Genomic DNA, 12219 nt, shown 5'->3' on the forward strand with positions numbered 1-12219 from the left:
AGCAGCGCTGCAGAGGTGACCTTCACGGTCCCTCTGGCACCCAGGGGCATGTCACGAAAACCATGTCTTCCCTACTCCGTGGGCCAGAGAAGCGCGCTGGGGGCGTGGCAGGCCGCCCTGGACAGCAATGACTCTCCACAAGCAGGAAGGACAACAATCGTTTATTGGCTTCTCTAAAAGCCGGACTGGAGACGGCATCTTCTCTTCTGATCAGGCCGCCCCACCCCACAGCCCCGCCAGCATGAGGTGGTCCCACTCAGAACTCCCCGGGGAGCCACCCTGAGACTGGGCAGACACCGGAGATGGGAAGGAAAAAAAATCAGGAGAAGCAATACTTTGCAAGGTTTCGTTTGTTTGACAGCAGGTATGGGTTGAGGGGGTTCCTGGGCAGGGCTAACGCCCCGCGTTCCGCTCGGCCGCGTGAAGAGACCCACGCTGGCGCTGGTGGTCAAGGGGAACCAGCCAGACGAGATCAGCCGGAACGCACTGATTTCGAGGCTTTGTGTTCATTTCGCCCTTGGCCCCTTCTCAATCGGCTTCCCGATATCCTTCCCCCGGAGCTTGAGGCCTGAAAGAGCCATTGGCCCACTCACCGCCACAGTGGCCACTCCGGGACCGAGAGGCAGCACGGTGCCACGGCGCCCCCACCCATCAGCCCCCTTCCTCCACAGGAAGGAGCGGCGGGGAGAGCAGGGAGGCCGAAGACTGCCCCCCACCAGTCCTGGCTGGGCTCAGCCCACTGTCAAGGCACCTGCTAACCTTCCAGGGTAGCCCCTCCCAGAACTCGGGCTCCAGCGCTTCAGGAGGTCCACGTGCTGGGTGCCTCACTGACACCAGGGGAGGGCCACCAAGCCCTCTGTCCATGGGCTCAAAGGGCGCTGCCCAGCAACAAGAGGGGGGCGGGTAGAGGAAATGTGAAAGCCAGGGTGGGGGAGCGGACAACACTCAGGCAATGCACTCAGGAGCCTCTTAAGGGCCTGGAGAATTCTGCAACCTCGGGGGCCTTCCTGGGCTTGGTGGCTGCCCTGCACCTGGTCAGGCAGCAGCAGCAGAGACCCGTTAAAGGCTACAGGACACTCACCGATAGCTCTCTCGATTTTGCCCAGAACCTGGTTATTAGGAATGGCCCGTCCACTCTCGTAGTCTGCGATGACTTGCGGCTTTTCGTTGATTTTCTAGAGACGTATTTTGTGCACAGCAGTTCAGTAAGGGGAGACCACAAAACTAGCCCAGAGCCAGGGGAGTCACCACATTCCAGGACAACACGTGGGCCAAGGGCCTGATGGGGGGCAGTCCTCAGAGGCACGACAGAAGCCACGTCACACGCACGAGAAAGTGACAGCTGGCCTGATACAGCTTCCCCAGAGAACGCCAAGGCCAAGGGCAAACAGAAGCCTCCCCAAGCTGGGCTGCAGTGCCTTCTGAACACCGACCTCCCGCCTGCCCGACCACAGCCAGGGAGGAAGGGACCCGCCATGCTCACCGTTGCCAAGTCCTTCTGAGTCAGCCCCTTGCTCTGCCGGCCCTGCTGGATCACCTTGCCCACCTCCAGGGTCACCCGGTCATGGTGCAGCTCCTCAGTCTCCCGGTCCAACTTGGCCGTGTTCTTGGTGATCGAATGCTGTTTGTTCTGGCCAGCGGCCCCTGGACCGGCACGAGGCAAAAGTGCAGCACAGGGTTTGCCACAAACCCAAAAGAAAGCCATTTCGGAATGGAAACCAGGCCCAACAGGCGCCCTGTGCCAGGGTGACCTGGGAAGCCAGGCACCCAAAACACAGGGAACCCCGCGGGCTTACGAGCACGGGGCACCAAGTCTTCTGGTCAATCCCCTCCTGACTACGCCCAGGGTGGCCGCCGCAGACAGCCGTCCCGACACACCCCGGGGCACGGTGGGTGTGCTCTCTCCTGCTGCAGGGAGAACCCGAGAGCACGCCGCCGTTTTGCGAGGAAGCACGACTACTTACATTTCTTGGAAGTCTCCACATCCTCTCCTCGTCTCTGAGCTGCCAAGATGGCCTGGAAAACGTGGACACAGTTTTCGGTTAAAATCAGATGTGGCAACGCCTGCAGACACCCGTGCAGGCTGCTGTCAGCGGGTCAGGACGCCGCGAACATCCGGGGCCTCTGCAGCCCCCAGGCGGCCTGGCCCGGAGCTCGTGCCCTGAAGCTTTGTCCGAGACTGACAAGCGAGGCCAAGTCTACAACCCAAGCTCAGCACACAAACCCTCTGCCATCAGATACCCAGGCACCTGTCCACGAGGCGCTACGAAGGAAAACCCAGCCCGCTTCTCCGCTGCTGAGAAACCTGTGCTGACGACAGATCTACTCCTGCACAAACAACACAAAGGCCGCGCATTGCACAGAACCACAACCCACGCCCCCAAGCATCGCCGACAAGACCAACACCCTGTGATCTCCATCTGCCAGATGTTAGTAAGATGTATCTCTCGACAATTCTAACGCCTCAGAGAAGAGACTGGGGCCGAGCTACGGGTGCTACGTTCAGAGGTGCTTTCTACACGTGTTCACGTCACTCCTAGCTTGTGACTGTCAAGTTTCCTTGGGGAAAAAAAGGACAGCGAAGTGGGTTCTAACCCTGCAAACGAGCAGCTCAGTGAATGCCTATCTCTGGGGCTGCAGCTAGTCCTGGCCCAGACCTGGCCGGCGGGTGCAGGCCCGAGGCCTCCTGAGGGTAGAAACTCAGCCGGGGTGGTCACTGAGCCGCCCCTCCACACTTACATGGGACTCACGTGTGAACTGTGGAGAGATCAGCCAAGCTACAAACCTTCCGTCCCTCTCAAGGCATGTCACCTACACTCCAGTGACCCAGAAGCAGAGTCCACCTGTGCCACCTCAGCGCAGGGACAGGGACTGCCTAAAACCCCAAACGGGCCTCAGTGGCGCTCCACAGCCGGCTTCAGACCGGCCAGGCGCCAGCGGAGGAGACCCTGGGTGTGCCCGTACTGCCTGCACCCCAGTCCCTTCTGAGGTCCTCCCCCTCAACCTGCCCTGGGCCCCTGCTTGCCCCAACCCCGCTGTCACTGGCCACCAAGTCCCCCTGTCCCCATTCGGAGCCCCTACGACCCGGGCCCTTCCCTGGGCCTCCCTGCCCGGCCTGGATCGCTGACCCATCCCGGCCAGCCGGTCCTCGCCCCCACCACTCCCCCCCTCCCCCCCGTCCTCCCAGCACCCCGACCAGTCCTCCCACACCCTGCCCCGGCCCCTCCTTCTCCCTGGTCCTTCGCCCTCTCCCCCACCCTAGCCCTGTCGCACACTGTCCCCGCCCGGCCATCTTCCTTGCTCTGGTCTCCTGTCTCCCATCCCTGGCGCTACACCCTCCCCCAGGCCCCTGGCTGGTCCCCCGGCCCCTGGCCTACCCAGCCCCGGTCCCCACCTCGGACCCCGGCCCCGCCCCGCCCCCAGCTCCCGCTCGCACCCCCGGCCCCCCAGCCCCGGCCCCGCCCGCGTCCGCGCCCCGCGTCCCCCGCCCGCCCGGCCGCCCCGAGTCCCGAGGCCCGCACGGCGCCGCACCTGCTTGGACTTGGCCTGGGCGGCCGTGGGGCCCTTCTTGCGCAGCACCGTCACCGTGTCCCAGTCGCTCTCGGCCATGGCGGGCAGGCAGGTCCGGCGGTCCGTCCGGCGGCTCCGCGGCAGCTGCTCGCGACCCGGCGACGCGACGTCCCCTCGTCGCTCGGCCGCTTCCGGCGCCGGCCGCCGGCCCGCCCCCGCCTCCCCATTGGCCGGCGGCCCGGGGGGGCGGGCACTTCCCGCGGCTCGGGGCCAATCCGCGCCCGGCTCGTCCAAGCGAACGCCGGGCGGCGCGCGACGTGGGGCGGGCGGCGGCAGGGCTGTGCGCGGCCCGGGCGCCGCGGCGGAGCAGGGGCCCTCGGAGCACGGGCGGTGGGGAGGGGCCGTGGGAGGGGACGCGGGGGCGACAAGGGGGGAAGAGGGGGCGCGAGCAGGGGGGAGGGCGACCGGGGGCCCCAGGAGGAGGGGGGCGCGGGGGGGGCCGCGCAGGGGCGAGGGCGTGGGCGGAGGGGCCGCGCGCCTGGGGGAGGACGCGGGGGGCGCGCCCCGAGGACCGGGCCGCGGGAGCGGCGGGCCCGCAGCGTGCGGCGCCGGGTCGGAGCGGCGCCTTCCCGGTCCCGTGCGGAAGCGGCCGCGGGGGAGCTTTTCAGGACTGGGACTCGGTTTCTGTTTCATGCTCTATTTTGCCCCCCCGCGCGCGATCCGAGGTTCGGTTTCTCTTCGGTCGTGCTCAACGTGCTGCAAAGATGTTGGGGGCAAGGGTGGATGCGGGTTTGGTGGGGCCTCAGCACGTACGATTTGGGGAGGGGCGCTTTAAGAAAAAGATGTAAAATGGTAAGAATAACGTTAGTTACGAAAGCTAATATTCTAGTATAACGTGTGTAGTTTGCATAACGTTTAAAATGCTTTATTTTACAATACGGTAATATTTTATAGTTATGGTAATACGTAAAAAGAAATGTCAATACGTTTTTTAAAAAACTGACAAACCCTGCAAGCATCACAAATTTGGGGAAAAATGACATTTGTATGAACTAACAAGTGCATCTCTTTAATGCTTTTGCTTACGTTTTTGGCTGTATTCTTTTTGAGCACCACATTATGACTTTGCAGAATTGTTTTATGAAAAAACAGAAGGACTATTCAGACATTTCCCTAAGACGTTTGATAGAATTTGTATTTGTTGGTATTGATGTTCGTTGGGTAACACTTGGGGCTTTGCATAGATGCTCCTACAGGTTTATGCTCCACAAACACAGGAATTCTGATCAGTGCAATCCCCATCCAAAAAGGTATGTGGTATATTAAATCGTATATACTGCTTTATGAAACCATCTGTCAGAGGAGACAACTGTTGGGGAAAGCCAAGCCCTGTGCTCCCAATTTGCAGATTCATTTCTGGTTCATACCACAAACCTTCTTTCCTCTTCACTTCCACGGATGTGAGGGCGATCTGGCTGCGACATCTGTCGCCCCATTGATCGCCAGGGTTGATTCGGCTGATCTGGCTGGCTAGGCGGGTGTCCCCTTCCTCCCTCACCGCTCCATGTGCGTCCCTCCCGAAGCTGCGCGCTCGGTCGAAGAGGACGACCTTCCCCGATGGAGGAGAGGACCGTTCTTCGGTCAAGGGTGTACGAGTAACTGCGCTCCCCTGCTAGAACCTCCAAGCAAGCCCTCTTCACTTCCACGTGCTTATGCTGTGCGGGTGGGTAATTGGTGGCCACAGAAGACCTACCCACCCCGGGAAAGGCAGGCAAGACTGAACACCATAAAAATATCGCATAAACCCCAGCTAAGTGCATCCCAACTCAAGGTCGCCTTAGTGGATTCCCAAAAGCGCTTGTGGTCACTCCAGTGGGCGCCAGAAAGAGGGAGGAAGGAACAGCCCACCTGGAAAGAGGCAGTGGTTTCAACCAATTGTGGTTAAAATAAATCCACAAATTTCACCGACATTTGGCCATGTGAACCCACTGCTGGGATCTCGGCAAGGGACGTTGCATCAGCTCCGTGGTGTTGCAACTGCCCTGGTTGGCTCAGACCCAGAGAACAGTTATCTCAGACCTCCGTGTCCCTGTCCATGCAGGCGTCTGCCATCTAGCTTTTGGTCAGGAGTCCAGGCCTGAGGCCACAGAGACTTCTGGTGCCTCTGTCCTTTTGGCACAGTCTCTGACCAGGAAACGGGTGATGCAGGTGTCTGTAGCACCCCCAGCACCTAGGCTCAGCTGTGCACACCCTCTCCTGGCTCTGGGTGCTTCCCATTTCCTCAGCGTCCAGGGACGAGTAGCCTTGGGCGCGGACCTGCAGCAGGTGTCACACAGAACCAGCTCTAGGAGGCCTGGCACACCGTCCCTATTCCTTGTGTGTTGTTGACAGTGGGCAGTGTACTGGTGTTACCCATTCACACCTTCACACACGGAGACGAGAAAACAGTTTTAAAGCCTTCTGAGAGACAAAAAAACCCCAGCGATTTATGTATTTCTAAGGTAAAGTTTAAATGTATCCCTAATGAAAAGCTGGCATTCAATGTTATCAACTAAAAACTGTAGGGGCGCCTGGGTGGCTCAGTCGTTAAGCATCTGCCTTCGGCTCAGGTCATGGTCCCAGGGTCCTGGGATCGAGCCCCATGTCGGGCTCCCTGCTCGGCAGGAAGCCTGCTTCTCCCTCTCCCTCTGCTCTTCCCTCCCACTCATGCTCTCTCTCTCAAATAAAATCTTTTTTAAAAAGATTTTATTTATCTATTTGACACAGACACAGCGAGAGAGGGAACACAAGCAGGGGGAGTGGCAGAGGGAGAAGCAGGCTTCCTGCCGAGCAGGGAGCCCGATGCGGGGCTCGATCCCAGGACCCTGGGACCATGACCTGAGCCGAAGGCGGACGCTTAACGACTGAGCCACCCAGGCGCCCCAAAGAAAATCTTTAAAAAAATAAAAATAAGAATTAAAAAAACCCAAAAGAGACCACATCAGTGCAGTGACAGTGCTTGAGTTACCGTCCAGCTGCTGAGACGTCTGGAAGCCATGAGGATTGGCTTTGGTCACACAGAGACACGGACCGAATCACAATTTCTAGAGTGTAGCAGAAGTGGCATTTTTAGGACTCCTACCAAATGTATCCTGCTTAAAGTCATCCCTAATCTGTGGCTGCAAGTGAAAGGAAATTACCGAAATTAAGATCAATAAAAAGTGTTCTTTTACCAACAATGAGCAAAAATAGATGGGCAAATACGGCTGGTTGTGTACTGATCATGACAAGGAGAAAAGGATCGATCATGACAAAATCATCAAGTTTGCAGACAGCCTTAAAAACAGAGACTGGGCTATAATACTCATTACTGTGAAAAACTTACATGTTGGTATAAGTATTCCCTTGTTCTTGAAAAAATACAACAAAGAAAGTTTTAATCCATCATTTTTTCCTTTTTTGTACTTTCTATTGAACGTATTTTCTTTTTTTTCTTTTTCTTTTTTTGCTGGCACAATTCTGTATGTGAGGTTCAGACAAAGAACATTTTTACTGCTTTGTTTTCTGGCCACTGTCTTCCCTGAATATACCTCGTGCTGTTTTCACTTAGAAGGATCTGTCCATCTAGCCATCAGTGAGGACTGGAAAGGCCCGTGTGCGGGAGAAGGCAGGGCTTGTCACCCTGGGAGGGAGCACGGGAGACTGGACTGGGCTTCAGCCCCGGTCAGCTTCAGAAGTAGGACCACGGAGCTCAAGCCAGGTGCAGGGCGTCCGCGGATGGTCACTGGGAGAGAAGGGAGGCCAGGGGGCTGGAGGGGGTGGGGGCTGATGGGTGTGGCCTGGGGTCTGGGGAAGCTAGGAGGGACGGTGGACAGGTGGTAGGGCCAGAGTCGGAGGTCCCAGTTGGGCTGAAGGATGCTGGGGTCCTGGATTGTGGGACAGACACGGGGCTGTGGATCTTGGCTAGGCGATCAGCTTGGCGGGTCCGAGTGTGAGCAGCGCCACCACACGGTGTGCAGGTTTGAAGTGAGGCGGTCAGAGCAAAGTCCCTGCAGAGAGCAGGTGCGCGCGCGGCCTTCAGGGCCCGGCCGGCAGTTCTGGCGGAGGCCAGCAGAGGGCGGGCGCGGACTGGATGCTGCGTCCGTGTTGGGGGCTGCCGAGGAGGGCCAGCAGAGGGGCAGTGGGGTCTGGCTCCAGAGGTGGCCCTTGGGACCTGAACTCTGTGCAGCCATTAGTTACCGGATCATGCCTTCATCTGTCCAACAAGAACAAGCCAGGAGCTGAACCCCAAATGAGGCCGGAGGGCCCACGGAATTCGGGGGACCCACATCTGGGGGAGGAGAAAAACTCACCACCTGATTGTAGTCACATGGGGTGAGGGGACGGGAAACCGTCTTAACACAAGGCCACCAGCAGAGAGACTCCTCTTTATCTGGAGACCTTGAGACCTGCAGAGGGCCCAGGCAGGGGCCAAGCACCTGGGAGAGGCAGCGAGCTGGTCCCAGTGAGGGCTGGCTGGCGCAAAGGCCCCGGGGCCAGGCCTGCCTGGTAAGCAGAGGCTAGGGATGGCCAGGGCAGCCTGGGCATTTTTTTCAGGTGATCCCTACACCCAGCGTGGGTCTCAAACTCACAAGCCAGAGATCAAGAGTCGCACGCGCTACCAGCTGAGCCAGCCAGGCGCCCCCAGCCTGGGCATTTTTTTTTTTTTTTAACGAGGCAGAAGATGTTCAGAAATGTTTTATTTTTTCCCTGGTTGACAACGAAGTGATCATCTGAACGGTAACGCTCACACTGTGTCCTGAAGTAAGACACACAATCTGCTGGCAGGGAGAAAAGAGGCGAATTTCATGGTTTCATCTGTTACGCTCTTGCAAAAAAGAGCAAATCAGGCCAGTTTTAAATTTAACAAACAGAAACATTACTGGTGCTTATTATACCAACACATTTTTTCATATTGAGAACTACCCCATGAAGCAAGCATTAACCTCCTCGAAGATGGGGAAGCCGAGGCTCTGAGAATATCTGAGATCATTAAATCACATTATTCAGGAAGAGGCACAGCCAGGATGAGAATCCAGATCTTAAAAGCACATGGCTTATCAATTGAAAGAAAAAAGAAAAAGTCTTCCACTACAAGTGTAATACGTTTATCAGAGAGTATTTGGAAGAGTAGGAGGAAGGAAGAAAATCAATCCCTGACCCTGACTCCCAGTGGTTAGCCTGGGCATTTTTAATTCCGCATGTGAAGGCTGTCGCCTGGGCCTTTGGCTCCGGGGTGTGGTCTGGCATTTGTGTTCCGAGGCTGGCTGAAGGGAGGCGGGTGTTAAATGGAGTAGGGCATCTGCAGAGTTTCCGGGGAATTTGGGGTGATCTTTGCTTTCTTCAGTGTTTTACAGAGCTTCTGAAGTGAGCTTCTGTTGCTTAAAACAACTGTTTTCCAAGCAGTAATATCATCAGGTGGGGCGCTGTACAGTGAGCATGCCCCTCCTCTTCCCTCCGCCCGCTTCTATTACTTTCCCTGTGTCTCTCCAAGTCTACAGACAGTACGAACTGGCGCGGAGACAGTCGTCCACCTCTGCCCACAGAGGACGCTGTGTCCCGCACGCGTGGGCCACCGCCATGTGCTCTTCTCCACCAGCAGCGCTCAGCATGGGCTCACACTGCTGGGGGGCAGCTCGGGGCTGGCCCTTCAGGACCGAGGCCTGGCTTCCTCCTCCGCCGTTCTGGGATGCCCCCAGGACGGGCCTGCCCCAGCACTCTGTGTTTCTCACCTCACCACCCTGTGTGTTTCTTCTTTTTGAGGAGGTTGCCCTGGGGGAGGGGCCGCGGTGGCTGTGCACTCTGGGGGCGGGGGGAGCCCCTCCTGGCTGGCCTTCTGGAAAGGCACCGTCAGATGACTGCACAGTGAGAGCGAGACCAGCTTCCTCCAGAAGCTGCAGCCCCGGGCTCACCATCACATGTCTGGGAAATGAGAGGAGGAGAAAGCTGGGCTGTTAGGGCGGGAGCCGGGGTGTGTGGGGTGAGGGAGCCCGTCCTCGCGGGGCAAGCGCTGCCGAGCAGGCATCCCTCCTCCGGGGACAGAACTGGGCACACGAGGGGCATCCTGTGTCTGGGGTGCTGCCGGGGGCGGGGGGCTGGGTCAGCCTTCCTGCCTGAGGCTCCGTGTGCCAGCTTCTGTCTGTATTCCCAAAGGCCTGAGTGAGGAAAGGACGAGGTGAGGGCCTCTGAGGGGGACAGCCATGCCCTGTTGGGAGAGGAGGTGCAGCAAGCGTTCAGAAGCGTCTGGGGCACAGGGGATGCCATGGGAAGGGGAGACAGAAGCGGTGGAGGCAGGCTGCCTGCCTCGAGAGCCATCGGGCCGTCTGGCAGAGTGGGTGCAGGAGTCCACAGGCCCAGCGGGCAGCTGGTGGGCTCTCCCGCGTCCGCAGCAGCGTGGACCCCAATCTGCAGCCGGGCCCATGCCTCTCTCTGGGGGGCACTGAGGCCCAGGACAGCGGCCCTCTGCTGCCTCCAAGACCCCAGGCTTCAGGGAGCAGTGGGAGCATGATGTGGGCCCTCCCCAGTCCGCTTGGGGCTGCCTCAGGCCCTCCCCAAGCCCTCCCACGGTGGCTGCCTTGGGTGGAGTTTTGCTTTCTTTTTGGCAGGAAGGAACCTGAGTGGGAATCCCCTGAGCTGCCTGATGACCAGAGTGAGTCACCCTTTTCCAGCCAGCCAGGACTGAGGTGTCACCCGGTCTGAGCTGGTCAGCGGGGGCGGGTTGGCCACTTCCCAGTCTGGGCTGGGCTGGGGTTTCCTCTCCTGTTCTCAACTCTGCATGCCTCAAAGGCCTGTCACCAGAATCAAAGTTTTAAAAAACGTGTGTGTGAAAATCCTCAGGAACAGCAAAGTCAAAGAGCATTTTCCCGCTGAAACCACCGGCAGGTACTTTAAGATCGGCCCAGCCCTGCAGATGCCGAGGTCTCCAAGTGGCTGCCTGCCCAGGAGGCAGGAACTTTGCCAGGGAAATCTCTTCTGGACTCAGGGCCACATAGTCCCCGATCCTGGAAGAGTGGGGTCTGCTGCTCTCTGGGAGCTACCGCACAAAGGTAGGCGGACAGCTTCCTGATTTCACCCTGAAGGAAAGGGTGAGGGAGGGGCCACTGCTGCAGGTGAACCTCCTCTTCGTAACAAGAACCATCTCCTGCCCAGCTGCTGGTGGGCTGCCAGGACAGCCTTGGCCTCCCAGATGCTGGGAGGAGCTCACTTAGTCACAGGATTTGAACGAAACTTCACTGAACCTGTAGCTTGGACTGAGGAGTTGCTGGTGACAAACTAACTCAGCCTCGAAGTTCATGGAACCCGGCCTCTGCCTGAGTTCTATCAGAGGCAAGGCAGCCCAGCGGCTGAATCCAAGGATGTGGCACTTTGGAAAGGGGAGTTCGGACTCCAGACCAAGTAACGCTTATGCACGATGCCAGCATTTCTGGACCAAACGTGGAGCATTTAAATGATGTCACTTCAAAGCCTGCCTCTTGGGGCGCCTGGGTGACTCAGTCGGTGAAACGTCTGCCTTCGGCTCAGGTCATGGTCCCAGGGTCCTGGGATCCAGCCCCGCGTCGGGCTCCCTGCTGAGCAGGGAGCCTGCTTCTCCCTCTGCCTGCCGCTCCCCCTGCTTGTGCTCTCTCTTAAATAAATTAAATAAATAAATAAATAAATAAATAAATAATAAAATCTTTTAAAAAAAAATCCTGCCTCTTTTTCGGGTTTGTTTTTGTTTTAAAGAATTTATTTATTTATTTGACAGAGAGAGAGAGCACAAGCAGGTGGAGTGGTAGGCAGAGGGAGAGGGAGAAGCAGACTCCCCACCAAGCAGAGAGGCAGGGAGCCCGATGTAGGGCTCGATCCCCGGACCCCGGGAGCACGACCCGAGCAGAACACAGTCGCTCAACCACTGAGCCACCCAGACGCCCCTGTTCTTCGGTTTATCCCATCCCACAACCGTTCCCATTGCTAGATGATCCCCTCAGAGTGGGGGTGCCGGATGTGCTGTGTGACGGGGTAAAGAATCTTTTTTTTTTTTTTAAGATTTTTATTTATTTATTTGAGAGAGAGAGAATGAGAGAGAGCACGAGAGGGAAGAGGGTCAGAGGGAGAAGCAGACGCCCTGCTCAGCAGGGAGCCCGATGCGGGACTCGATCCCGGGACTCCGGGATCATGACCTGAGCCGAAGGCAGTCGCTTAACCAACTGAGCCACCCAGGCGCCCCCGGGGTAAAGAATCTTACCTCTCTGAGTCTTCATTTCTTTTTTTTCCCAAAGTACAGTGAGCAGTTGCCACCTGTGAACACTAGTATGAGACGAGACAAGATGCGCTTTGTCAGAGCCTTAGCAGAACCGCCGTTCAGGGAGAAATAGTCTCCTTTGGTAGGTAGGTGGAGAAACAGACTGGCCTCGGGTCACACACACAGAGGCAGAGATGGGGTCCGCACTCAGCCCACTTTCTCTGCCAAGACCACTGCCTTGTTTCTAGATGTTTGTGCGTGCCACATTTTTATGTGTCTGGAGGCCCTAGGTTGTGCGTTTTTGGCTTTGTTTGGTGGAAAAATTCGCCCAACAAATAATCCACCATTTAAACCACGTTAAAAGGTACAATTCAGTGGCATTTGTTCATTCATAGTGTTGGGCAACCATCGCCACCATCTAGTTCTAGAACATTCCACGACCCCGACGGGGGACCTGCTATCCTTCCCGC

General features: G+C 57.6%; 1 protein-coding gene across 1 annotated transcript; it reads right to left on the bottom strand.

Annotated features, from left to right (window-relative positions):
• Positions 1 to 144: 144 nt before the first annotated feature.
• EDF1 (endothelial differentiation related factor 1) lies at positions 145 to 3699 on the bottom strand. The gene is made up of 5 exons (XM_028094655.2): positions 3532 to 3699; positions 1965 to 2016; positions 1484 to 1644; positions 1082 to 1175; positions 145 to 568 (listed from the first exon to the last, which is right to left on the bottom strand). Exons 1-5 carry the CDS (start codon positions 3607 to 3609, stop codon positions 507 to 509), a joined length of 447 nt encoding a protein of 148 aa, XP_027950456.1. The 5' UTR covers positions 3610 to 3699; the 3' UTR covers positions 145 to 506.
• Positions 3700 to 12219: the final 8520 nt, after the last annotated feature.

The sequence above is a fragment of the Eumetopias jubatus genome, unplaced genomic scaffold (assembly GCF_037043125.1).
Source record: "Eumetopias jubatus isolate StellerSeaLion01/CBP00866 unplaced genomic scaffold, mEumJub1_p1.0 scaffold_15, whole genome shotgun sequence".
Classification (NCBI taxonomy): domain Eukaryota; kingdom Metazoa; phylum Chordata; class Mammalia; order Carnivora; family Otariidae; genus Eumetopias; species Eumetopias jubatus.

What these genes read in the sequence shown, in the direction of transcription:
- EDF1 (XM_028094655.2), bottom strand. Translation starts at nt 3,609, where the DNA reads ATGGCCGAGAGCGACTGGGACACGGTGACGGTGCTGCGCAAGAAGGGC. An exon ending in TGTGGAGACTTCCAAGAAAT is followed by an intron (nt 1,645 to 1,964) that starts GTAAGTAGTCGT and finishes GTGCCGGTCCAG; the next exon opens with GGGCCGCTGGCCAGAACAAA. An exon ending in CAAAATCGAGAGAGCTATCG is followed by an intron (nt 569 to 1,081) that starts GTGAGTGTCCTG and finishes TGGCTCTTTCAG; the next exon opens with GCCTCAAGCTCCGGGGGAAG.